Source organism: Pongo pygmaeus, chromosome 1 (genome assembly GCF_028885625.2).
Source record: "Pongo pygmaeus isolate AG05252 chromosome 1, NHGRI_mPonPyg2-v2.0_pri, whole genome shotgun sequence".
NCBI classification, from domain to species: domain Eukaryota; kingdom Metazoa; phylum Chordata; class Mammalia; order Primates; family Hominidae; genus Pongo; species Pongo pygmaeus.
Window position 1 is genome coordinate 113,567,887 of NC_072373.2, and position 27,793 is coordinate 113,595,679.

The following is a 27,793-nucleotide window of genomic DNA, read 5'->3' on the forward strand; positions in this document are numbered from 1 at the left end:
TCAGGAGGTTGAGGCAGGAGAATCACTTGAACCCGGGAGTCGGAGATTGCAGTGAGCCAAGATCACGCCACTGCACTCCAGCCTGGGCGACAGAGCGAGATTCTGCACCCCCCGGTCCCCCCGCCACACACACAAAAAGATTAATAGTAAAATATCTCCTGGCAATAAAACTGAAGGTCCAGCCAGTTCTTTACATGAGTTATACCAAACTTTCCAGCAAAGAGATTACCCCAATATTATTGGAATAGAATAGGAAAAATAAGGAACAGTTACTTCTCCTAAAAGCCATAGCTATAAAATTCTAGAGAATATAGGCGCACTCCCGTGACCTGAAAAGAGAGAAGGATTCCTTAAACAAGATGCAAAATGTGCTCTATTATAATGGGGAAAGTTGCTGAAAATCCACCCATATTAAAATGGAGAATTTAGATTGGCGTAATCACTTTGGAAATATTTTGACAATATTTAGTAAATTTAAACATTCATGTATTCTGTGAACCTACATTTTATTCTTATGTGTACACCCTTAAAAGACTTATGTGCATCTGAAGATGTATAAGAATGACCATAAAAACATCATTCAAATCACAAAAACTAGAAACAATGCAAATGTCCAATTACAGTAACAAGAATATATAAAGTGTAGCAGCAGATTCCCACAGTGGAATATTATTCATCAGTGAAAAGGAATAAACGACTGCTACATGAAGACACACATGGGAGTCTCAAAAGCATAAAAACAATCTCAAAAGATTGTTTCTCTGTGGACATGAGAAACAATCACAGAAGACTTTTACAGTATGATTTCATGTATGTAAAGCCTTTAGATAAATGAAACAGTCAAAACTAAAAACACAATTTGGGATGCATGCAGATCTTATTTTGTTGATTCTAAGCCATGTCTCTTTTTTTTGACATTACAAACACTTCAAAATTGAGATTCATTTTGTAACCAAAATTTTGTAACCAAACCATTCATTTTGTGAATCTCTTTCTTAGAGGTGAAATAATAATGCATCTTACAATGTTGGGAGCTTAAGTTCAATGAAATATGGTAGGAAGTAGAACTACAAAGAAAAGCATGAGAATGATTAACATAAAATTTGGGATACCTACGATTACCTATGTCTTGGAGGAAGGAGGCCGCGGGAAGGAAGGGGAAACAACAAGAATTCTATATACTGACAATGTGCTATTTTTCACCAAGATACAGTATATTGGTGTATTATTATTATTATTATTATTATTATTTTGAGGCAGGGTCTCACTCTGTTGCCCAGGCTGGAGTACAGTGGCACAATGTTGGCTCACTGCAACCTCCGCCTCCCAGGTTCAAGCTATTCTCCCACCTCAGCCTCCCCAAGTAGCTGGGAGTACAGGCGTGCACTACCACGCCCGGATAATTTTTTGTATTTTTGGTAGAGACGGGGGCTTTGCCATGTTGGACAGGCTGGTCTCACACTCCTGGACTCACATGACCCCCCTGCCTCAGCCTCCCAAAGTGCTGAGATTACAAGTGTAAGCCACCGCGCCCAGCCTGCTTTATTATTATTCTTTAAATAGGGTAGATTCTCACATGTATAAATATATTTCACAATTTAAAAAAAAAAAGAGTGAATGAGGCAAGTAGGTGGAAACACACGTATAGTAACTCAGGAAGCTGGGCAGTAAAGGGGAGAAGAGAGTGAAGCGGCCATTGCGGGAGGATGTGGAGGAAACTACAGGAAATAAATGGAAAGACTGAAGAGCTGGGAGGCATCTGAGCTGTCACACGTGGAGAAATTGGCCTTTCAGGGAGATACCTTCTATATTTTAGCAAGAGGGACAAAGGGGAGAATGGACTTACAGAATTTGCAGTGAAATTTTCTCATGTTTCCCCTGTGATGGTTTATATTTTCTTTACAATATAAAGAAATTTACAAAGAATTTATCTGTGGTCTGGTATAGTTATTAGGAATGGTAGAGATGGGCAAATAGCACGAGGGGTAGGCATCTAAAATGAAAACATTTGTTCAGCAGTTATCCCATGCCAGGTACTCAACTAAGAGCCTTTTACATCCATCATTCCATTCGTTGCTCTCATTAACACTATGAGGTATATAGTCTTTTATGATGCCTGTAACAGTTTCCTAGGGCCATAGGAAAATAACAAAATACCACAGACTAGGTGATTTAAATAACAGAAATGTATTTTCTCCCAGTTCTGGAGGCTGGTGGTCCAAGAGCAGGTGTGGACAGGTTGGCTTCTCTTGAGGCCTTTCTCCTTGGTCTGTGGGTGGCTGCCCTCTGCGCGTGCACATCCCTGGCATCTCTCTGTGTGCTTAATCTCCTCTCCTTTAAGGACACCCGTCAGACTGAATCAGCTAACCACCTCTTTATTATTAACTTAATCACCTCTTTAAATACAGTCACATTCTGAGGTGCTGGGGATTGGAGCTTGAACTTATGAATTGTGGTGGACACAATTCTGGCCATCACAATGCCCATTTTGGAGAGAAGGAACTAGAGACACAGAAAGGTCAAAAAGCTTGCCAGGGTCATGCAGCTCCTCGGCATCAGAACTGGGATGCAGACACAGGCAGGTCAACTGCGGTGGCTGAAAACCAATCATTCCTCTACACACCTAGTCTTGGGCCTGGAAGAGTGAAGAAGGATGGAATGGTTTTTTGGAGAATTTAAAAAAAAAAAAAACAAAAAAACAGAACAGAATAAAGGAGTAATATTCTCTGGCTTTTCTGAGCTTTGCAATCTGTCCCAGGAAACAGAATGGAGCTGGATGCCCCGGGAGCCCGGATGGACGGTCCTCTCATAGGCTCCGTTTTAAAATCTGAGTTTTAAGGAGAAAGATGTAAATCTCGGCTAAAATGGCAGGAAAGGTCAACAATTTGGCATGAGCTGGAATCCACTCATCCTTGCTCTGGAGGGACCAGGTGTAAGTTACGGGCTGAGAAGGGTGACACCTGCTGGGCTCCGAGGACGAGAATGGGTGGGACCTGGCTCCTTTCATATGTGTTCCCTTGCTGCCCTCTGCTGGCAAAAATTGGGAATACGCAGGAAGCTGCGGGTAGCCCTGCTTCCTGCAAAACCAGCAGATCTCCTGGGAAAGACGGAAAGAATCTACCGGAATCAGACTGTGGCGCACGTCAGTTCCTCTCTCTCAACACACATACACACATATTGAACCAATGTTACGGTCAGTTTTCACTTTTTAGCATTCTGTGACTGTGTAGCTGTTTTAAAAGTTGCTTAAGATGGTTGTTTTGTTTTGTTTTGAGACAGAGTCCCGCTCTGTCGCCCAGGCTGGAGAGCAGTGGCAAGATCTCGGCTCACTGCAAGCTCCGCCTCCCGGGTTCAAGCGATTCTCCTGCCTCAGCCTCCCAAGTAGCTGGGATTACAGGTGCCCACCACCATGCCTCGCTAATTTTTGCATTTTTAGTAGAGACGGGATTTCACCATGTTGGCCAGGCTGGTCTGGAACTCCTGGCCTCAAGGGATCCGCCCACCTAGGCCTCCCAAAGTGCTGGGATTACAGGCCTCAGCCACCCTGCCTGGCTGAGATTAAATTTAAAAACTTATTACATTTGCCACCTTTTCAAAAATGATGTTTCCTAAAATACAAGAATATGAGAATTAGAATACAAATTTTTGATGATTTAACAAAATGTTAGTTTGTTCATCATTTTATATGCTCTTTTTAAATTTTTTTTTTAGAGACAGGGTCTCCCTCCCGGTGACTCCGTCACCCAGGCTAGAGTGCAGTGGTACGATCAAAGCTCACTGAAGCCTCAAACTCCTGGTCTCAAGGAATCCTCACATCTCAGCCTCCTGAGCACCACATCTGGCTAATTTTTAAATTTTTTGTAGAGACGGGGTGTCAGTGTCTGGCTATGTTGCCCAGGCTGGTCTTGAACTCCTGGTCTCAAGTGACCCTCCTGTCTCAGCCTCCCACAGTGCTGGGATTACAGGCATGAGCCACTGCACCAGGCCTTCATGTTTTCAAAAATTGTAAACTCATTGTTGGTTTGGAAATATTTTTTTCAATATTTTAAAATCATTACTTATTAAACGATAGCCTAGGGACCCCACCATTTGGTTACAGTACTTTTGAAAAGTAATCATTTTCATTTTCAAATGTGAATTTTCATGAAAACAAAATCAGTAGTTCATGCTTTAGAAATTTATCTTTGGTATAGACATTTGGGCAAAAACATTCAAAAGTAATAAAGGAGCCCCTTGAGTTGAGAAGCATTACATAAACGCCAGAAAAAAAACATTGATCTCACCGAGAACTCCTAGAATTCCTGATCAGTTGTGCCACACAGAATATGTTGCCTTGTGGGCCTCTGTGAAATTCCAAATGGGTGGCCCAAGAGCGCTCAGTGCCCAGCTCCTGTGTGAGTCCCCAGACCTTCTTCATGCAGTTACCAGAACAATTGTTTAAAATGCAGTCAGATCGTGATACTCCTCTGCTTCTGGAGAAGCCAAATGTCACACCTTTGATCTTAGAATAAAATACTGATTCCTTCCTGGCTTTACAAGGCCAGGTGCTCTGACTCATGCCAGCCCCACCATGCCTGCCTTTGGTCACTTTTCCTTCCCTTTCAGCTATTTGCATTTTCATCCTTCGGGGACCTTTCTGTGGACTCTACTTCAACATTCTGTTTATTTCCTTTGGAGCACTTGCTTCCGTCTGTAGTAACTGTGCGTGTTTATCTGTCGTTCATTTCTTGTCTCCACCATTAGGTGGCATCCCCAGAGGGAGGTCCTCATCCACTTTGCTCTTTGCTGTGTTCCCAGTGCCTAATGAGTATTATTTGTCAATGAGTGAGTGAGTGAATGAAGTGAGCAAAGGAACACACTGAGCGGTGACAGACACCTAAGGTCACTCCATGTAGATCATAGTACTAGGTTATTTACATAAATACATAAGGAAGTTCCATCCATGGCCCATGGCATGGGAAGCAAAGAGAGGGCTATGGTTGGGATCAGGCCAAGAGCTGTACTTTCATCTTTGACTTACACTTATCATCAAAACCACTCCCCTCCCTGCTTAGAGAATGACAGGGAAGCAGACAGAACATCAGGAGCCACTGACCCACATGCTAAGGAAGCTGGAGGGCAGCAAGGAAGCACAGGCTCGCTAACTCATCAGGTGCAATTTTGCGTCAGTGCTGTGGGTACCGATCCAGGATGCAAACACCAGCTACTCAATCAACCAGGAACACTTTGTGTTGATCCAATGCCTTCCCCTTGAAAAGGTGCCAGCACAGTTTCATAGGCACACAGCCCTGCTCAGAGGTAGGCACGTTAACATTCCCATTTTACAAATGGCAAGAGAATGTGCCCATGATCAGTGGGCTGGGCACAGTATTGGCCAGCAGGCTCATGTCCAGACTTCCAGGGGTTCTGTCTCCATCTTCACTGTGAGACGATCAGAGCCTGAACAAGGGAAACTAAGTTCAGAACTGTCACCAGTTCCAAATCTGTGCCTGGGGAAGCCTGATGAGAGCTGTCTCCAGGAGAGGTAGCTAGGGCGGAAATGCTTGCTGGGCTCCAGGGAGGCCTGGGCCAGACATCCTGGGGCACAGTTTTCCCCCTGCTGAAGTGTTACTGGTTTGATGTAATTTCCACTGCCATTCGTGGCCTTTCTCCTAGGCAGGATCCTGGCATCTGACTGAGGAACCATCCAAAGAACAAGGTTAAGCCAGAATAAAATGTCCAAGAGCCTCCCAGGCCGGGGCAACCATCAGGGCGGGCCGATCTGGGGGTTCTTCAGGAAGGTGGCCAGCTTTTGGGCCACAGTGTCCAGTTCAATCGGGTTGGTGCACTGAAAAAGGTTGCTGTTCCGGACGAAATAGTGTTTCAGGAAGTGCTGGCTCACGCACTTGTGCAGTTTCCTCACCAGGCGCAGAAACGCTTTGCTGAAGACCTGCCAGTCTTTAAAGTGGGGATATTTCTCACAGGTCCAAAAGAGCACAGTCTGTGGAAGGGAGAAGTGCTGTCAGACATTGTTTCACGCAATTGAGGAGGATAGCTTGGAAACAATTATTGAGCTTATGTGGCCTTGGAAGGAGGGAGAAAAGAGTTGCCTGGGCAGACTGGATCTACCATGAATTCACAATCCCCAACTTCAGGTGGGCCTTCGGTTTATCAGCTGGTCTCCCACACCTCTTCCCTAATCTATTCCCTCACTCTCCTCCAACATTTCCAATGGTCACTACTCCAGGCAATGTCTTTGCCTCCTACTTTACAGGGAAAATGGAACCCCTCATCCTCCCAAACCAGACAGATCTTGCCTTCTGTGGCACCCTCCTCTCTTCCTCCCTGCTTCTGCCTTTTCTGCCTGTGGGGCTGATCCCTCCACAGGGCCCCGGATCCTATCTTCCAGGAACTGTATATGACTGATTACCCTTTTCCTCAACTGCTTTTCACAAGTTGAAAGCTCTCCTGCAACCCCAACCCCACATCTGCCTCCTGCCCTCACTCTTCCCTCTGCAAATCTAGGCTTTTCTGGAGAGTCGGCTCTATTATTTGTGGTCATTTCCTCTCCTCCCATTTCTTGCCTCGGTCTGCTCCAATATGGATTCTTCTCTCATTAATCCTCAAAGGCTCCTCTCGTCAGGGCCCAGTGATCTCCATGTTTCTAAATCTAATAGGCTTTTGTCAGCCTGCACCTTACCTGACCTTTAGGCAGACCTGGTTCTCTCGCCCACACCCTCCCTCCTGAGCCATCCTTCACTTGACTTCCAAGCAATCTACTCTCTGGGTTTTTTCTCCTAGCATTACAGCGCCTCCGTGGCAGGCTTATACTCCTTGGCCTGCCTTTGAGAGGTGGAGTTTCTGGATGTTCAATTCTAGGCCCTCTTCTCCTCTCACTCTACATTCATTCCTCAGCTCTATGTTGCCTCCACAACAGCAGCTCTAATTCTCACTACATATGAATGACTTGCAAATTTGTGTCTCCAGCCCAGACTTCTGTGACCTGCTTACCATGTATCTCTTGAGTATCTGAAAGTTATCTCAGTCCCAACATGTCCAAACTGAACCCCTGCTCTTCCTGCAGAAACCTGATCTGCCTCCAGAGTTGCTTAACTAGCTAGTTGTGCAACACGGAAACCTAGGAGTCGTCCTTCTCCCTTACCGCCCCCAGTCAAGTGCTGTAATCCTCTTGTCTAAGTATTTCTCGAGTCTACCCATTTACCTTCACCTCCAGTATTATTCTACCATCCCCCTACACGCTGCCTCCACATCTCACTGGACCTCTGCAGTAGCGATCTCATCAGCCCATCCCTGTTCTTGCCACCATCCAAACTATCACCATCCACACTGCTGCCAATATACATCTACTTCCCTTCTCATCTAAAATACTTCAAGGTCCCATCCTGGCTAACACGGTGAAACCCCATCTCTACTAAAAATACAAAAAATTAGCCAGGCGTGGTGGCGGGCGCCTGTAGTCCCAGCTACTCGGGAGGCTGAGGCAGGAGAATGGCATGAACCCAGAAGGCGGAGCTTGCAGTGAGCCGAGATCATGCCGCTGCACTCCAGCCTGGGCAACAAAGCGAGACTCCGTCTCAAAAAAATAAATAAATAAAATACCCAAGGTCTTCCCATTGTTTGTTAGCTAAAAACATCATCCTTAACGTGGTGTGGTTTATAAGGTTTGGTCCCTGCCTTCCTTTCCAGACTCATCTTGACCCGTGTCCTCCCTTGCTCTCTTCATGTAGCCACACCAGCCGTTTCATGCTCCCTTCTACCACAGAGCATTTGCACATCCTGCTTCGGCTGCATAGGGCACACTTCTTTCCCTTCTTTGTCCATCAGATCAAATTTCCTTAGTACACCCATTGCACACTCTCTTAGCCATGTACTTCTCATAAGAAGCAGTGACAACACTAGTAGTTTTTATATTTATGTGATTAATTTTATCATTTCCCCTACTGAATTATAAACTTTATGAGAGCAGTGAATGATGCCTATTTTTATTCACTATTAAGCTACCCAGTACCCAGCAAAGGCTAGCCCATGAGAGGAAGTTAATAAACATTTATTGAATAAGTGAATTAATGAATTATCCATTGTTATGATTTAGATATTGAGTTATTTTTATATAGTCTTTATTTTTTAGAGCAATTGTAAGTTCATAGCAACTATGTATTTAGATTACCTTATTGTGAATAAATGAGTTAGAGATAATTTCATGCAAGTGAAGATAACCTAGATACCAGAAAAAATGTTAATTCCTCTTGTTAATTAAGCTTTTATCTCCCTAAGCAAACTGGGGCAGTTAAGCTCATTATAAGCAAGCCAATGTACTTCGAGTGGGTTTTAGGAATAAATAAGGCAATAAAAGATAAGCTTTTGCTTCACATGAAATAGTCTTGGGGCAGAGCCTTTTTGGAGAAGGTGAGGGCCTTGTAAGAGAGTGTCAGACTTAAGGTGAGGCGAGGCTGAGTGACACAGCTTCCTAATGCTGTTTTGCACCCAACTTCTTCCACTTTCCCCAAAATGAAGACTTGGCAAGGATCCAGCACACTTAAGTCATCAACTGGCATGGTGTCTAGCACCACGTTTATCACCAGCCACATTCATTTCAAGGGTGGGGATGCCTAAATGGGAGATAATTCTGTCTGTGGACTAAGGGTGGAAGACCAGAGAAAAAGGCAGTTAGTACTTTCTGTTTATCTTACTCCAGAAATAGCCCACTTAAAAAAAATGCCCATCCTTGAGGATGCCCAATTCTATTGTGCCATGCAGGTGGGTCAGGGAGGATTGAAACAGAGAATCCTTAAGGAGTTGCCTTAAAATCCACTAGGTGACTTAGGAGCCATCAGAATAGAAGTCAGCCCTTGTGGGGAGTACAGATTTGCAAGCAGCCATGGGCTGGGAGATCCATGGTGGCCCCATTCAATCCTGCCTGAAATATTCATGTTACCGAATGGTATTTCCATCCTTCTTAATTGAGAGGTAATAAAGTCAGTCGTTAAGGTTATGAGGTTTTGATATGAGATAGACTTGAGTTTGTGTCTCAGCTCTGCCTCTTCTAGTGTGGCCTGTATAAAGGAAAGCAAGAGAAGCTAAATCCACAGAAAGAATTAAAGTATCTTCTGCAAGCACATGCCCTCCATCCAGGAGAACAGCCTGCGTGTTTTCAGGGGAGTGTGCCTGGGACACGTTGAGAATGTTGGAACTCCAGAGAGAAGCCCCAGTGCATGTGAATGAGATGTTAACAGATTCTTCCACAGGTCAAAATGGACAGGTTATTGGAAAGATAAGAAGGTGAAGCAAGGTTAGTGATTTTGTGTGAAAAAAAAAGAAAAGTTGAGTAAGATGTGAAGCCACTCATTCATTTGCTCAACAAATATTTAATGCACTACTATGTACAAAGCATTGGGAGAGATACTGGGGGTGTTGTTCACCTTCTCCCAATGAATAAGAGCATCGAGTTAGGTCAGCATGCCAGCTGGACAAGACCAATGTGGTATCTGTCCTTCAATAAGTTACTTTAAAGCAGGCAGAGTAACATGTGCCTGGAAGACAGTTTTGTCCATCGAATGAGAGGAGGAACAGGTATGTGAGGAAGGCACCTCACAGATAGGTGACTGCCCCAGGGACCTGTGCTTACCTGAGTAGAAAGGGAGTCCATCCTTTCTGGGGCCAGGGAGGAGGGCTGAAGCTCCTAGACCCACACTAGCTGGGCTGGGCTGGGGTGTCCTGCAAGAGTCTCCTACCTCCCTACCCCAGCAGGCTGCACAGAGCTGCTACATGAGAGTACACTTCACTCTGTGTGGTTCACAATTTGAGAAAGAGGGAGTCGGGAGGGTGGTCAAAGGCCCTCTCTCCAGGGAGGCCCCCCTGACTGCCCAGTCCAGGTCAGGCTCTGCTGCTCTGAGCCTTCACAGAGCCATACTCCTCCCTTTCCAGTGCTTCCTCACTGTGTGATTGTACACACACCCACTGACTTGCCTGACCCATGTCTATCTCCCATGCTAGACCAGAAGTGCCATGAGTGAGGAACCACATCTGTGTCTGTTCACCTTTGTGCCTGCAGAGGTTGAGCCCATAGCAGGTACTGGGGCAGGCCTCTGGCCCAGAGTAATCTCAATAAACACTTGCTGAATGAGTGAGTGAAGGCGTGAATGAATGTGTACTGTTGGGTTTAGGGCAAGGAGAGGCAGGGGCTGGCAGAGCAAGGGAAGATCCTTGCCTGGTGATTTGGACCCTGGAAAGAGGTGTGTGGTAACCTCTGTGTTGCATTTCCTGGTCCCCTCTGTGTTAGTGGGTCTGTCTGCATGAGCAGGTGTGCATAGGCTGCAGTGGGTTTGAAGACTGGTGCAAACACAAAGCCATCAAAGTGTGAGGCACAAACCACATTTTATGATTCATTTCTGAACCTCAGCAGGGTTTCTGGCACCTAGTGGGCACTCAGGTTGGTTTGGTGGGTAAAATAAAAGTGAGAGGGGAGGAAAAGTGGGAGAGAAGAGAATTGGAAAAGGGAAGGGAGGGAGGAAATTTTACCCTGGGCAGGGGTGTTGTGGACTCCCATGCGGTGCTAGTTTACATATTTCCATAATAAGTAGTAATTTGTTGGATGGCAAATATAGATACTAGAGCCTCATCCTGAATTTTTCACACATGCCACCCCTTCTGAGTGGCTCTGGCCAGGACCTACAGAGGCCACAGGAAGAATGACCTATCCAAAGCTGCCCTTCGGTCTTCTCCAACCTGCCCCACACTCACCTGCAGATGGTGGGACGTGATGACTGGCCTGTTCCCTGGGCACCAGACGTCCTCCTTCAGCTGCCTCATGGCCTGAAAACACTTCCTACGGCAGCCCCCATCTTCATCCAGCTGTTCCAGTAACACCTGCTCAGCACGGAGGAAGCTCAGCTGCCAGTGATAATTTGAACAGGCCAACAAGTTAAACCCAAACGACTGGAAGAAAGAGAAAAATATTGGGAAATAAGAAGAACAATGCTCACTGGTGTAGAAAGCCATTTCGGAAGCAGTCTGCTGGTCTGGGGAACTTGTTACCAGGCAGACAGCACATCCTACATGAGGATGAGAAGGGGGTGCCAGGGAGACCACAAGCCACCTTGGATGTGGACAGTTAGAAGTTGGTACCCACTTCCTCTCCTGCAGCAGTTCTCCAACTTGAGCATGCATCAGAATCACATCACCCAGAGGGCTTCTTAAAACACAGATTGCTGGGCCCTGTTCACAGGGTCTCATTCAGCAGGTCCAGAGCAGGGGCCCAGGAAGCTGCATTTCTAACAAGTTCTCAGGTGACGCTGCTGCAGGGCCCACACTGAGAACTGCTGATCTAGTGACACCTCAACTTTCCTTCGGAAACTCATTGGCAGTCAGTAATACTGTGATTGGTTAAGCTGTTGGCATCACTGCTCTGGCGAGCTGGGTCCCGCCCACTGATACCTTGATGCACTCCACTGTCTCTTGGGAAGGCCAGCGCTGCAGACATCGAGGCCACCGGGCTTTCTTGGACCAGGTGGTGGGGATCTCCACTGCGGGGACCAGCTCCAGTTCCACCTGATATGCGGCTGTTTCCACAGCAACCCAAACTGCAGAGCGGTTTCCTAGCATGCTGACCTTACCTGATGGGAAATGACCAAATGGATAAGGAGAAGAAAAAGGTTTGCACATTACAAGCGTTCAAACAAGAAATTTGTGAGCAGTTGCTCTGACCAGCACCTTGCAACTGCTGCGGCAACTTTCACAATGTCTGTAGCACGTGAAGGATCACAATGCCTGTAGCACGTCAAGGTTTTGACATCAAAACCAGACGATTAGTCAGCTAGCCAGTGTCGGAACATTACTAAGAAGTCTCATTGCTGGTGGGTTTTTCTTTCTCCCCCAACCCCAAGGCTTTTGTGGTACCTTTTCTTTTAAATTCATAGATTCTTTTCAGGAGGCTCAACTGAAAGTAAAAGCCATAGAATAAAAAGAAAAAGTGTAGTACAGATGCTCCTTGACTTATGATGAGGTCACATCCTGATGAAGCTGAAAATATTGTAAGTTGAAAATGTATTAATACACCGAACCTACCAAACATCATAGCTTAGCCTACCCTACCTTAAAAGTGCTCAGAACACTTAACATTAACTTACAGTTGGGCAAAATCATCTAACACAAAGCCTATTATATAATAAAGTGTTGAATATCTCATGGAATTCATTGAATGATTGTACGGGTACTCGAAGTATGGGTTCTACTAAACATGTATCACTTTTGCACCCTTGTAAAGTAAAAAAATCGTATGTTGAGCCATGGCAAGTTGGGGACCTTCTGTATTTGCTAGTGTAAAATGAAACCTAACTATTTTTCTGTATCCTTCTCCATTCCACCCAAATATCTAAATGTTGGTTTTCAGAGTAATGCAAACATAGGGAAGGCTAATGCCATTTTTTTTTCCCTCTTCACCTAGATATTCTGACACTGGTTAGGGACAGCATCAGCCTCCTTATTTATGCATGTGCCTTTGGTGAAATTCATCTTCACCTTTCTTTTATCTGAGCCTCAGTCTCTTGGATGGTGTTTGTTTTTACCATCCACTCAGCCAGCCAAGCCTCAGAGGTATCTATCATCAGAAACCCCTGTAACCACAAAATACATCAAGGCACGTCACAGCCACTGTTTCAGAGGATTGAGTGATTTGAAAGAAGTCTCCATTGCCTCGTTTTCCAACCAGGCAAAGAGAAGAAGAGAAAACTAACGCATCTTGTAGTTTTCCAGCTCACATACTATAATTTCCTCATTTCCAATTTGCTCCTTCTTCTTTCAAAAGGTACAGTTTTTGTTTGTTTGCCTTCACTGCAGATAAAGATAAGCAGTCTTGAATAGATCAGGATCTATTCATTCTTATTTGCTCATCCTGATTCTTGAAATAGATTGGAATCTATTATTTTGCATTTCCTTGCACAGAGAAGAAAATGGAAGCACATTAATTGTGTTAGGCTGTTCACCTGGCCAGGGTGGGGATAAAGGGCTTGTCTGCATCTCATCAGAGCTGCCCAGACAGGAACATGACAACTGGCACTTTAGCATTATTTACTAAAAGCGCCTCATAAACCTTGCCCATTCTGAATCTCTGCTTTGCACTTTCACTATGAATAATGTCGCACAGCGTAAGAGATGAGCCCATGCTGCAGCCAGCCTGCCGGCCCACAACCTGCCCTGCAGCTGGCTCTGCTTACGAGGTGTGTGACCTTCAGAAGTGACTTAATCTCTCTAAGTCTCAGTTTCCTCATCTCTAAAACAGGTAGGAAAAGAATTCTTACTGTATTGTGTGGTTATGAGGATTAAATTAAATAACCCATGAAACTTATTCTACTTAGTAAAAAAATCTATTAAACATAAACTATTACCATTATGGAAATTTTCAGAACTATTCTGTCTAGACAAGCAAATATATGTATGAATACATCCTTTTATTTTCACACAGGTGGAATCTCATATTGTTTAGCAGTTTGGTTTTCACTTAACTATTTAGCACATGCATTTTTCATAGCTCTGTATGTATGCATGGGCATATGCCTGTTCTTTTTAAAGGCTGCATAGTAGTCCAGTAGGCAGAGATAGCATAATTTAATTTAGCCAATTTTCCTTTGTTATCCATTTAGATTACTTCTAGCTATTTACTATTATAAAACCTATGGCAGAGAATATCCTGGTGCATATTTCTTTGTGTATTTGTAGAAATATATTTCTAGAACTGGAATTGTTGAATTGTCAAGTAAGCACATTATAAAAACAAAATATAGACAACTTGCCCTTTAAAAAGGAGACACCAATTTACACTTCTAATAACAACATGAGAATACCCATTTCACCATGCCCACTCGACACTAAGCATGATCAAACTTTTCATTTCTTTTAGCTTGCTAGGTATTTTAATGCACCCAACATTAGGTATATTCTAATATACATTGAAATATACATTAGATGGAACGCCTTTTCTTATTTTTGCAAGCCATTTGTATTCTTTTTCTGTGATTCGTTTTCTTTGGTAATTATTTCTATTGGTGAGCTCATCTTTTTTCTTATTGATTTATAAATTAAGAAAATTAGCCATTTCTTTCCAGTTTGAGATTCACCTTTTTGCTTTGCGTGAACAAAAAGGGAGTGTGTGTGTGTGTGTGTGTGTGTGTGTGTTTATGCATATGCTGTACAGTAGCTTAAGACTTTGGAGTTGTCAAACTTAGTTCTTTATGGCGCCTGGATTTTGTGCTTTGGTACAAGTTAGTGGTTTCCAAATGTGGAATCTCAGTACACTGTGGTACTGCAGTCAGATGGAGGTGCTGCAGTAGAAATGTGCTAATAAAGAAGACCTGGGGTTTGTGAATAATTTGCTTTTTAAAAAAAAAAAACGCTTAAGTTTTTAAGCCTGGTTAAGGTGTATAATCCACAGCATTTTATATCTATGCCAGCACAGTAACTTTCTTAAAGCCACGAGACTATTTTGTTAGTATGAATTCCAATCTTCTGCGCATCAACAGCAAGAAAAAAAAGCTGATTCATATTATGAAGATTAAATAAATGTGAAGAGCACATGATTATTTTCTCAAATGTAGGCTGTGAGCTGCAGGTAATACGCAAACAGAGGTTTTATAGAGCAAAAGGGGAATGCCAGCAATTACCCTTGCACTTGTTCCTGATCAGCTCACCTGAGAGGTGACAGGTTCTAATTGCATTTTCCACCAGCTTCCGGAACACTAGGAGGACCTTCGCGGGCACAATGTCTCCGTCGATGGTCACATCTGTCTCGTGCCACTGCCACAGGCTCTTCATAAACTGTTCCACCTCCAGCCACTGCTGCAGACCCTCAGGGTCCCGCAACGGGCAGGGCAGCCTGGTGCCCTGCAGGGTGTAGTACCGCCAGCGCTGCTCCCTGGCCTCCCTGTACCCGGCCAGGCCTTTTATTGGGACTGTGATGAGGAACTGACTGGGGGCCAAAACCTAGGGTCAGGAAAGGATTGAAAACAAGCATGAATTCACAGACTCAGGAGGTAACGGAAGTCCTGGGAGCCGACCTGTCTCGCCAGGCAGCTCTGTTAACCACTCCACCCTCAGCAGTGTGACCAGATACACAGAGACCTCGACCTGGGTGTTACAAGTGGATTACCTCTTTGTTCTGCTACTGAATCATTGTAAATACTTCGGGCAAGTAAATTAACTTGCTGAGTTTATTATCTCATGAATATACAAGTAAAGACAGTGAACTAAACAAGGAACTCCAGAGGAGGCTTAAGGTTTGAGAAAGAAGAATGAGTACACATTGAGTTCCATGCAGACGCAACACTGTAATTCTAATGCATTTGACCATTTCAACTTCACAATCACACAGTAAGGTGAGCTTTGTTGCCATTTTCCAGATAAGGAATCCAAGATGCAGAGGGGCTTGGAGATCTCCTCAGGGACACACAACCAGTAAGTAGAAGAGTCAGAATTTGAGTTTAGGTCTTTGGACAGCTTGTTCAGTTATTATTTCTCTACCCTGGGCTGGCACTCAGCCAACAATGAATGACATGGAATGGTGAATGTTTTGACACAAATAAAAGGTGGGAAGTAACAGGAGGGGAGGTAACAGATTTTGTAAAATATCTCCTTTTTTTTTTTGGCCTGTACTAATGACCCATGGTCAGTGTTCATGACTAACCCTTCCAAAATAAAGGCAAAATGAAAGCTTATTTGTTGAGACAATGTGAGCTGTTGAGATGATTCTAAGCTTAAAGAAAAAAAGCAAACAATCAGAACCTACCTAACCCCTTTCTCCAGGAACCAGTGAAGCAACGACTGGGGGAAAGCAGGCAGACCGGCAGCCAAGAGATAGAACAAGTGGGGAAACAGAGCAGCCAAACAAGCTTGAACTCTGACCATGTCCCACTGCACGCACACCTTCGGCTGTGAGTCAGCTGCCTCCTCCTCCTGGAAAGCTCTGACCTGGAATTTAGTTAACTCTTGCCCAGGGCCAGTCATTGACCCATTGAGGGGGAAAGCCCTAATCAGCTCCAGCTGGTTCTGTCTAACTCTAAGAAAACAATAGTTTGATGTTTTAGATGATGTACCCATATGACTTCTGGTACCCATAGAAAGGCAGCTGGATTTAAAAAGAGGAAAAACATCTAAAGTCCCCGGAATTTCAGATCTGTACATTATTTCAATTCACTTTCATGTGAATTCAAAAGCACAACTATCATGTTGACAGTCATATAAGTGGTGCTTAGTAGATATTTGTTGAGCAGCTTGGGCAATATGATGAAATCCATCTCTACAAAAAATAAAAATAAAAAAATTAGCCAGGCATGGTGGCATTTGCACCTGTAGTCCCAGCTGCTCAGGTGGCTGAGGTGGGAAAATCACTTAAGCCTGGGAGGTTGAGGCTGCAGTGAGCCATGATCGCAGCACTGCACTCCAGCCTGGGTGACAGAATGAGACCCTATCTTTAAAAAACAAGCAAAAAAGCAAAACAAACAAAAACTTGTTGATTTTGATCTAAGTTAAAAGCAATTTTATATGCTATGCTGTAGCTATTTTCAAAACTTCATATGTAAGACATGACATATATAAATGCAAGATATATTTTAAGCTATGAATTCTAAGTGGGACCACTGAAGGAAATTTCCTTGGGTATAGTGCTAAGAAAAGTAATGTAATGTCTCTATTTCTAGTCACTGGTCTATGTGTGTCCAAGTTAGACTGGCCTGGGTGGTGCAGTTGGGCAACGGATATTCTAGCATTCCAGGATTCAGTCTGGTTTTATAATTTTTTCACCCTGGGATTAATTTCCTACAATCTGACTCTGTTTTAGAATCCACAAATCCCAGAATCTCTTGGGTGGTTCTTGCATCCACCACCCTTGAGATGTAATGGGCCAGCAATGGTCTTCTGCTCAGGTACTAATTCTTCTGCTCATTCATTCATTCATTCCACATACGTTAAGTGTCTGCCATGTGCCACACACCATGCTGGGTGCTAGGAACAAAACGAACAGTAAACTTGGTCCTTACAATCAAGGGATGTGCAGTCTGTTGTGAGAAATGGGCCATGAATACATACAAATTTAATACAAAGTGAAAGAGGTATGTGGCGTAATAAAAATCGAGATAAAGAATAATGGAGATTCAGAATGATTCAGAATCTCACTTCTCTCACCTCTAAAATGGAAATAACCAGACTGTCTTTTCCACAAGGTGGTTTACAGGTTTAAGTAAGGTCGTTTCTGTGTGTACAGCTCTGCCATCACTACTGTGTTGCCTGAATGCTGGTGTTACCCATTGGCTTACACTGGGTGGGATTCTTTAGCAGGGAGAGGGGTTGCCAGTCTGCTCCTGCAGCTTCTCAGTGGCACCTCTTCTACTTTCTTCCTTCCCCATCTGCAATCCACAGACTATGACTTTCAACTGTCTTCTTATGGATGCCCTCAGTTCCCTCCACCCCACCCCCAATCTATTAAGTAGGTGCTTAATAAATGAATGTGTATTTAACTGAGCTTTGATTGTGACAGCGGAATGTGCTTTGGAATCAAAAGCCTCTGTGTGAGTTCTGGCTTTAGTGCCTGATATGACTTGATCAAGTCATTTGACTTCTCTAAGCCTAGTTTTTCTCATCTAGGAATGTGGGGGCTCAAAGGAAATAACATCTATCTTTTTTTCTTTCTCTATAGAGACGGAGTCTCACTACGTTGCCCAGGCTGGTCTCAAACTCTTGGCCTCAAGCTGTCCTCCCACCTTGGCCTCCCAAAGTGCTGGGATTATAGGCATAAGGCACGCTGCTGGCTGAAATGACATGTATAAAATGAGGCTGTAAATAGTAAAAACTAAGAGTACCTATGAAAACAAGAATTGTTATGAGTATTCTGAGTGAGGTAAGCATCTGTCACAAACTGAGATTCACCTGCCCAAGTGTCCTGGCTCTGTTGGTGGCACTTAGAGACAGAGAGACTTGCTTACCTTAATATTTTCATTGTACATGTCAGAGTAAGGCACAGCTTGGAATCTAATGTCTTGGTTGCTGATGTTTGTGGTCAAATGATGAACGACTTTCTGTACCTCCTCCATAGCCTGGGAAATCTGCTGGCTCCTGAAGTCCACCTGGGTGTGAGAGGGACCAGCAAAGGTGGTTATTTCCTCTGTGCGCCCCAAGGTACCGGCATTAGAGAGTGAGGAGACAAGGGTACAGCGAGGGGTGACTGAGGGACTTCACCTCAAAAATCCTGCCTTCCCAAGATGCCGGGGAGATGAATTTAGGTCTGACTCCATTGAGAAGACACTTGGTGGTGCCTCAATGTTCTTTTCTGTAACAGATGCATTCATTTGATATTTATCTAGGACCTACTATGTAGCAGGTGCCAGGCCAGGTGCTGGGGACACAACAGTGATTAAGACAACAGTGAACAATGTAGATACTTTCCCTCTGGCTGAAAATATAGGAATACATGTAGATATAATACATAATATATTATATATAATTGTAATATATAATATCAATATTATAATATATAGTGTCATACCTGATATTATACACACAGACACACATATAAATGTGTATATATATGTATTCCTGTATATATATATATATGTGTGTGTGTGTTTGTGTTTGTCTGTGTGTCTGTGTGTGTGTGTATAATGTAATATTAAGTATGATAAGTCCCATGAAGAAAAATAAAATATGATAAGGGACTAGAGAATAAAGGGGCAGCTATTTTAGTTAGGGTGGGCAATGGACAAAGAAGACTTCTCTAAAGAGGTGACATTTGAGTGAGGCTGAAGACAGCTTAGGAGAGCAGATTCCATGTTCTCCTCTGACGTAGGCAATGCTCTAAGGCTAGCAGCGAGGCCACTGTGGTTGGATCCGGCAAAAGGAAAGTGATAGGAGGTGAGTTTGGAAAGGAAAGCAGGGGCCAGATCATCACACAGGGTTTTGTGAACCATGGTGAGACTCTACTATGGTATTGCCATGCCTGCTTCCCATGGTGTGAATATTAAACTGCTTAACATGTATCAGCACCCAGCAGCCTGCTTCCCACTGATGTCATCAGTATGATGGTTCTCTTTGCCTCTGTACTCACCCTTGCCTTTTGCTTCTAGACCCTTAAGAAAAGGCCTGTTTCTGCTGACAGACAGTTACCACAGTGAGTTATGAAGAATTGGGAAATTCTCATAGAAAACTCAACACTAACCAGATACTTAAAGTTTAGGGAAATAGATGTTTGTGGGAAACACAAAGGAACTTTTAGTAAACTCCAGAAGAGACACAGAAAAATCCAAATAAGATACGGAAGGGTCTGCAAATTTTTTTCTGAAGTGGAGGGGGCACTTTGTCATCTTGCTCAGGAGGCACATACAAGCTGCTGTCATGACAGCAAGACTCTCCTTCAGAGGCTCCTTCAGCCAGGGGCCAATTTCAAGCAATATCTGGTACATCTCAATCTAATGCCCATCCATGAATCTTTATATTCTCTCTGAATTTGGTATAATGGCTATTTCTACATATTCTAGAGTCATTTTGAGACACCCATAAACTGATCACGACAGCCAGAAAAAAAAGCCCAAGTCAAAGAGATTCCTGTTTTCCTAAACTAAGTCATCAACTAGGCCAGTCACCTGAGACCTCACTCATACTTCTAATCAACCAGCAAGCCAACTTCATATGTTCATAGAATAAGAATGTGACTGTGCACCTATTGGTAGACACGTTGTATAGCACATATATGGTCAGTTCATCAATAAGTGTTTGTTTAGCACGTCCTCTGTGGTGGGCACCATTACATGCTGGAACACAGCAATGCACAAGATAGACACGGCCATGCATTCACAGTAGTGAGGAAGACAAATGTGAGTACAGAATACAAGTGTGGGACGCTATTACGGGAAAAAATAACAAATGACAAAAATAAAGGTTTTAGAAGCCAAAACTTAAAGGTCCTCTCCAGCACAGGACTTCCCGTCTGTGTTTTAATTCAATTCCATTTGAGTAATTTGAGTGGAACATCCATTTTATGCTGCGCTCTGTGCATACATGTTGCCACGAGGTTTACAGATAACTTGACAAAGCAAGACAAATGACCTGAAAATTAAAATCACTGCAATCTAGTGCAAGGTAGAGGTTTGCACAGATGCTATGGATACATAGAAAAAGGATACTTCATCCAGTTTGGAGGTTGGGAGGCCTTCCTGGAGGCACAGTGTGTTGGAGTTGTATCTTGAAAGCTTACTAGGAGTTAGCTAGGAAAAAGGGGGCATGAAAGTTGTTCTAGAATGAGAAAATAGCAGGTATTGAGCCAGGCCTGAGGCGCACAAAGAATGTGTGCTCCTCATGCATGTGCAATTGTTCCTGTGATATTTTTAGAACACAATTGCCTTAGAGGAGGTGGTGAAGTGGGAGAATAAACTGTGAGAGGTCCTGAAAGTAAAGGAAGAATTTCAAGAACAAAGTCAACAGTAAGTGCCTGAGTGAGTTAAGGCCCCCAAATGTCCATGGAGTCTGACAGCTAGAATAGGATTGCTGTGTTGGGGGAACACTGGGCACTAGCATTAATGGTGGGGAAGAGGTGGACATTAAATGTGGATTAAGGGTGAATGGAAGACAGCCAAGTGAAGACAGAGGTAAGCAACCCCTCCAAGAAATTTTTTTTTTTTTTAGATGGAGTCTTGCTCTGTTGCCAGGCTGGAGTGCAGTGGTGTGACCTTGGCTCACTGCAAACTCTGCCCCCTCAGTTCAAGTCATTGTCCTGCCTCAGCCTCCCGAGTAGCTGGGGCTACAGGCACGTGCCACCTCACCTGGCTAATTTTTGTATTTTTAGTAGAGACGGGGTTTCACCATGTTAGCTAGGATGAGCTCAATCTCCTGACCTCATGATCTGCCCACCTTGGCCTCCCAAAGTGCTGGGATTACAGGCGTGAGCCACCGCGCCCGGCCCCAGGAACTTTTACTATGGGGAAAACCAAAACAACAGGGATGCGAACAGTTTTTTTTTTCTTTTTTTCTTGCAAAATGACACACAGGTGTAAACATGTTTAAATGCTGAGAGAAAAGAGTCAGTGGTGAAATAAGAGGTAGCAGAGAGCAAAACCATTTTGTAAGGATTTCCCACCCAAAAGGAGTCATGCACATCCAGAGGCCTGAGTGAGGAATTATCTTGGTATGGCAGAAAGAAAGAAGGGAAAAAGGGTGCATGCAGATACAGATAAAAGGGTAGGGGGCAGTGAAAATCAGAGAGATTTCCAGTCTGATGTCTATGTTCTTTGTAGAGTGGGAGATGTTAATGAGCTAAGAGTGAAGTGGAAGGCAAGAGATTTCAGGCGATAGACTGCTGAGATAGCTGCTATAAGGAATGAGAGACTGTTTAGGTACATGTGTAAAGATAACTAGACAGTATCAAGACTTGGCTGAGGCTGGGTCCCTGAGGCTGTGGGATATCAGTAAGTTCAGCTGTGAGATCTTCTCCACTACCTCTTAGCCCTCTAAAGGTAAGAGCTGAGGTGCTAAGATTGGAGTTTGCTGGGCAAGAGCTGGAGAAAGATAAAAAAGCAACAGAGGGTTTCAGCACTGGGCTATATTTTCCAGTCGGAATAAGGAATGGATAAAGCTAGTGGTAGAATAGGGAACATTAGGCAACTTCAGGGACCTGAAGTCTGAGCAGGTACAATGGGGAAAAGTAACACAAGGGTTAACTAGATAGAACATTGCAGGCAGAGTGGTTGAGAAATAGTATTCTCTGACAGTTAAGTTCTCAGAACGTGTTGAAGGCCAAGACTAGCCTCCTGAATCTGCCAGCCCCACGAATGTAATTCCATAGAACTTGAATGTTAGTAACATAGCAGTGACTATATATTTATATATATATATTTATATATATTTTGTTTCCTGAGTTAATAAACTAATGAAAAATTCATCACCATCAAATCATTTTTAAATAGAAGCTTAAGAATGTGTGTGCTTGTGTGTATGTATGTACATGTGTGTGTATGTATGCACATAACACATGTGAAGAGTAGCCTATTGGAAAAAGTACTTCATTGTAAATCTATTCCACAAATTGTGCCCTCATTTGATGGTGAAATTCTTACCGAGCAGGACAAGATCACACACTCCTGGAAAACAATTATAATCTCTCACTTGTTACACAGGTTATTAGTTCGCCCTTATGACCTGTTTTGATTGCCAAAGGTGAAAGTCAGAATAAGATAATGCTTTTTGAGACCTAGAACCACAAATTCCAGTTTTAATTTTCTTCCTCCATCACTTCTGCTGCAACTTAGACTCAGGATCTTAGAAATGGAAGAGACCTCAGAAATTGCCTTGTCTGGTGTGACTTTATGGAGTACCAGAGTGACAAGGCGGCTTTCCTAACATCACACCGGCAGTTAGATGTAGAACTAGACAGGATCTCCAACACTTCTTTCCATCACACTTTGCCACACCCTTAAGTACTGATGTACCAGAAGTACTGCCTACCCTTTATCCTCTTCCTGAACCTAAAAATGCCATCAATTTAAAGTCAAGACTCATGAAATAAGGAGTCCTAGCTCTCCATGTATTTGGGCATCAGCAACTGTTCTGGCATCTAACAAGCACAAAGGGTCATGCAGCAAGGGCCAGACAGTGATGCTCCTGCTGTGGGACCAGAGCGGAAGCCTCTTTCTCTAGGTGGTGGGCAGCCCCGTCCCTCCCCACATCTCTGGCTACACTTCCTGCAATAAGTTCTTACCCACACAGCATCACCGTGCTATTTGGTAGCCCCAGAAGTGATTTGTGCTGGATGTTTCCAGGCTTAGTCCCAGACACCTCTTGTCACCCTCATGCTGTGACAACACAGAACCCCCAGACTGTTTCTCTCCACTTATTCTGGCCACACCCTAGACAGATACAGCAAGAAGTTCATTTCAGGGTGTGGAAAAGCAGGCAGTGGGGTTGGGGCAGCTGTATAGTGATCTAAAAATGGAGGCTCTAACACAAGTAGACACCCGTTGCAAGCCCAACCCTGGAATTCCTTTACTGCCTCTCAAACTTTAGGAAGCCAGCAAGATACCAGTTGCAGCCTCAAGGCAGCCTTGAGGCAACCTTGTCACCAAACTTAGTTCATGGCAAAACATGGAAACAAATGTTGTTTGGGCCTTGCTCTTCCCAGGCATGTCTCCATGCTGTGGCAGGTCCATGTCCCATCCTGGGCTGCTTTCCCCTCCTCCTCCTTAACCACAGCATCAGGCTCATTGTTGCCCCACAAATCATTTGCTGCTATTAATAGCTCAAGTTCATGAATAATTTACTGTTTCAAATATAAATTATGGGGATTCAAGGTTATCCCCTATAATAATATCACTCTGACTCACTTGCATTCCGATATGCTTCCTTGCGACAGAGACAGAGTGGTGGTGCTAAGTAGCATGCCAGGAATGTCACACAGGCCTGGTAACACCCATGACCATGCAGCCTATGTGTATGTCATTCCCAATGAGTGTTACTGAGAAGAAAAGGCTGAGGACTTCCTTCCAGAAAACAAGAAGTCAGACCTTTAATTCTGGAATTGCATGAAATCCAATCATCAGTTAGAAAAATTTCAACAAAACAAAAACTGGCATCATCTCTGTCTTTCAGGGGCTAATAATGTAAAGAAATGGAAAGTTAAATCCAGTGATAGATATGCACGAGACCATAGGCGTTCCACCATCATATCCCTTCCTTTGTAGACTAATTCTTCCATGAATCAAATGCTTGGGTCATACAGAATATTTGCAGCCCCCAAATGTAGCAGAAGCTGTAGCAGCAGCACCACTGTGAAACTAAGATTATTGAGTCCTTCCTGTGTGCAAGGTATTTTATAAGAGTAGGCTCATTTGTGTCTACCCATCATTCTTTAAGGTGGACGCTATGATTATCCCCATTTTATAGATGAGGAAACCAAAGTTCAGAACATTTAAATAATTTGCCCAGGTTCCCAAAGTTAGTAAGTTACAGAACACAGGTAGCAGCCTTCCAAAGCCCATATTTGTAACCGCTGCCCTGTTCTGCCTCCCCAAAAGAAAAAGGTGACTGGGAATGAAATACACCTTGAATGTTTGAACGGGGTTCCCTTAGCCTGGAAGACCTTTCCTATACTTCTCCACTTATTAAAACCCTACACTTCCTCCAAGGCTTTGTCTCTACTCTTCTTTCTGTAAGACACCTTTCCCATCAGAGCTAATGCACTGTGCTCCTCCAGCAATCTGTTGAATCTCTACTGCATCCCTTACGGTCTACCACGCATTCTATTAAGCACTTGCTTGACTGCATGTGAAATTCCCTCCTTCTTCCTTTGGGGTTATGTACAAAATCTGCAGATGGGACAGGGCTATCCTAGAGACCAAAACCAAAATTTCTCTTTCATTTAGCAGGCCACATCTCAGGCCTTGGTCTACCCTCAAACCGTAGCACAGTATTTTGCACAAAGCAGGTGCTTAGTATGTGTTTGCAGAGATATAGAGGAGTTTGGCAGAGGACATTTGGCCTTTGGAGTAAAAAAGACGAGGCTGAAACTTCAGTACCCTCTCAATTTAGCTGTGTAATTTTGGACAAGTTATTTAATCTCCACAAGCCTCTGTTTGCTCCTTTGTAAAAACGGAGGCAATATGTACATCACATAGTTGTTGATTAGATTAAATGAGATCCTGTATGCACCTTGACCTTATAAAGAATGAAATGATATGACATGTAAGTTGCCAACCAAGATGATAATAGAAAAGTGTCAGGAGTTGATATACAAACTCATGATCAAATAAATGGTACCAGTAATACTAATTATAACAGGAGTGAATATGTGGGCAAAATCATTTTGTGCTGGGGTGTCAGGGACTCTTTCTTTAGAAAGTGGACTCTGAGTTTGAAGGATGAATATGAGCCAGAAAAGTGGCGAGGAGGAGCTGGGGCCCTTGGCCTGCTCAGGGCCCAGTTCTTGTTGGGCAGAAATGGGAGACTCAACCACCTACAGGAATGGAGTAGGGGACACACGTGAGAGAGGCAGTGGGGACCAGGAGCAAGTGTCAGACACAGGAGTGATCAGCCTCCTGAGAATTGGCCAGCACGTGCTCTGGCTAACAAACACTCAGCCCCAGCACATGGTTTCCAGGCAAGAAACTGGGACTTGTAGTTGCCAAATATTCTGATTTTTTTCCCCTGGAAAGACAGAAATCTGGATTTCTATGCAAAATCTATTTTGAAATGTTTGTGAAAAACATTAGAAATATTCTACAGGCCAAACAAAACATGAGCACACACTGGATTCAACATGTCAAACACTGTTCAGGATTTCTGCTATTGGAAATGCAGGGGGAGCACAGGGTAGAAAGATAGAGCAGTTGAAGTTACTTGAACACCACACTAAAAATTTTGGAGTTTTTTCTTACAAAAAAAACAGGACCCATGAAAAAAATGCCAGCCAATATCTCTTCCACTTAGAGCCCTCAAAGGGAGGAATAATGGGAAATCACTTTGTTTACTCTAGTTCTTATCATCCCAGGTTTTCCTTATTTATCTCTCCTAATGGTTTTGCCTAAGAAATACATTTTACTTATCACTATGATAATGATCTTCGCTTTTGTACTTGTAAAGGCATGAAAACTGCAGACCAGTGCCTACTTCTTAGTCAATTTAAATATTTTGGTTTTAACATTAACATCATGCCTTAGTAGCTTCATCCGTAAATGAAAAGGCTTAAACTAGATAATATTTAAGTTTCCTTTAAGTTCTAACATTTGACATGACCATCTAGACCATCTGGAAGAAATTAAGTTCTTAACTGATGTGTACTAAAAATATAATAATATTTAAAAACCTAGTACTTTCACAGTTTTTAAAAAGCTTAGTTTTAATTTCATTAGCTCTTTTTCCATTACCCCATGAAGCTCCTATTATTATTCCCATTTTACAGAGAAGAAGGCCAAGGCTCAGGCAGGTTAAATGACTCACAACCACACGAGTGTCAGTGGCAGGGCTGGAGTTCCCCCTCATTCCCCAGATTCCAACTCTCCATTCTATATTCTATACCCCGCATGTCTCTGGGCACCGGACCCTCAAAGAGAAGTAAGGCTGAGATATGTTAAGCCCCCAAACATTGTTATGGGTGACAGTATGTTTTCTGAGGAGCATTTTATGTGTCTTTAGAAACAGCCTGAGATCCTTTCTGGACAAAGGTTTGTTTGGAAGCAGTGTGAATGGGGAGGGGCTACATGGGAGAGACCAGGTCTGTCCTTACCTTATTCAGTAGGCAATCTTCTAAGTCTCCCACAGTAAGGGATTTCATGGCTTCTTGGTCAGGCCTGAGTAGAACAGCAACTTCCTGGTTTTTTTTTTCTCAATGGAGTGCAACACTTGTGAGTAGATAGCACTCCCAGTAATGTGAGTCTCTGGGTACTAAGTTTTTCTGGAAGTGTGTAATGGACCAGAGACTTGCCTTCCGAACACTTCACTCATGTTTTTATTTCCAAATTGTGAAAATCCATCTGTCATCTTTTGGGAAGTAAAAAAAAAGAATTTAAAAAGAAGAGTTGATAAAATTGAATTTGAGTCCAACCTAATTATACCTTAGTTAGCTACATTGACTGGTTCTTTGACCAGAGAGCAATTTTCCAAATCGTATTTCCCACCCAAGTACTTAAAAGTCAGAAATACCCTGTAGTTGGCTTCTCCCCACCTTTTATGCTCCTGTCCCGACACTAGATGCACCGTGGAACTCAGTATGTTATATCTCCTCGTCCTTATCCTGTTGACAGTAAACACCTCTTGCTCTCCAATCCAGAAAATCCCACAGATTGATTTACCTTCTTTACAATAAACAAATAGGAAACTGCCCAACAACCAGCCTGACACCCATCATTATGCCCACAAACAAGTGATCGGGTCTTGTCAGCCAGCGCAGAGCACAACGGTTGGCATTTAGAAAAGCATGCACACACGTACCCACAGGCACACACGTACACACAGGCACACACATATACACAGGCACACACACGTACACAGAGTGTACACAGGCACACACCCACAGGAATGGCTGGTTAGGAATCCTTCTGCTCACCTGCTGACCTTTAAACGTAATTTCCCTCTTCCAACTTGAAAGCTGGCAGTAAAAATAAAGTCAGTGTAAACAGGTCCCTTGAGAGTCGAGGGAACACTCACGTCTGGTTTTGCCAGCAAAACTTATGTTGGAAAACAGCTCAGGCAGTAAATCCCCAGTTGGGCTGGCCAGGGCTAGTTTAACTACAGGAAAAAAAAAAAAAAAAAAAAATTTCACAATGGTCTGATCTCCTTGAAGCTGGTAAACATCACGGAGTCTGCTATCAGACAATCTAAAGAAATTATAGCCCTTCTGGGAGCACTGCTTACTTTTGAACAATGTTCCAAAGACAAGTGTTTCCAAGCCCACCTGTAAGTGCTGCCCACAAAGGACACTCCACTATCTGGGGCCTCAGCATTTGCATATCTTCCCATACTCTGCCCCAAGCAAAAGCCGCATCAGAGCTCCCTAGCTGCTCTGTGCCCCACCCACATCATTAGCTCCGGCTTTCAGTCCAGCTTCTACAGAACTCCTGCCAATGCACAGCCTGATATAAATATTGTAAAGCTACATCCTCTCCAATGACCCTCTGATAGCACCCCTCAAAACAGCCTTGATTTTCTATTTGCTTCTATTGTAATTCTAAATCTCCTTCTTTTGATATCAAGTGCTCCCAAATTTTTCAGAATCTTATTCCCTGGGCTTTTCTTATCATAGTAGTGCCAAACTATTTGTTTTTCACAGACAGCA

At 43.5% G+C, this 27,793-nt stretch overlaps 1 protein-coding gene across 3 annotated transcripts; it reads right to left on the reverse strand.

The window, feature by feature from the left end:
- Positions 1–1,629: 1,629 nt before the first annotated feature.
- Positions 1,630–27,345, reverse strand: MAB21L3 (mab-21 like 3). 3 transcript variants are annotated; one of them, XR_008494775.2, is made up of 8 exons: positions 27,065–27,241; positions 26,246–26,499; positions 17,967–18,107; positions 14,682–14,973; positions 11,434–11,612; positions 10,741–10,935; positions 4,284–5,980; positions 1,630–2,635 (listed from the first exon to the last, which is right to left on the reverse strand). XR_008494775.2 is itself a non-coding variant. In XM_054455719.2 (7 exons), the coding sequence occupies exons 2-7, from the start codon at positions 26,291–26,293 to the stop codon at positions 5,747–5,749; spliced, it is 1,089 nt and encodes a 362-aa protein (XP_054311694.1). In that variant the 5' UTR covers positions 26,294–26,499; positions 27,065–27,345; the 3' UTR covers positions 3,539–5,746. The 3 variants fall into 3 exon arrangements, 1 of the variants encoding a protein (XP_054311694.1); XR_008494776.1 differs by lacking the exon at positions 27,065–27,241 and adding an exon at positions 26,684–26,925; XM_054455719.2 differs by lacking the exon at positions 1,630–2,635 and having other exon boundaries at positions 3,539–5,980; positions 27,065–27,345.
- Positions 27,346–27,793: the final 448 nt, after the last annotated feature.

What these genes read in the sequence shown, in the direction of transcription:
- MAB21L3 (XM_054455719.2), bottom strand. Translation starts at nt 26,293, where the DNA reads ATGAAATCCCTTACTGTGGGAGACTTAGAAGATTGCCTACTGAATAAG. An exon ending in TGTACAATGAAAATATTAAG is followed by an intron (nt 14,974 to 17,966) that starts GTAAGCAAGTCT and finishes TCCTGACCCTAG; the next exon opens with GTTTTGGCCCCCAGTCAGTT. An exon ending in TCACGTCCCACCATCTGCAG is followed by an intron (nt 5,981 to 10,740) that starts GTGAGTGTGGGG and finishes TCCCTTCCACAG; the next exon opens with ACTGTGCTCTTTTGGACCTG.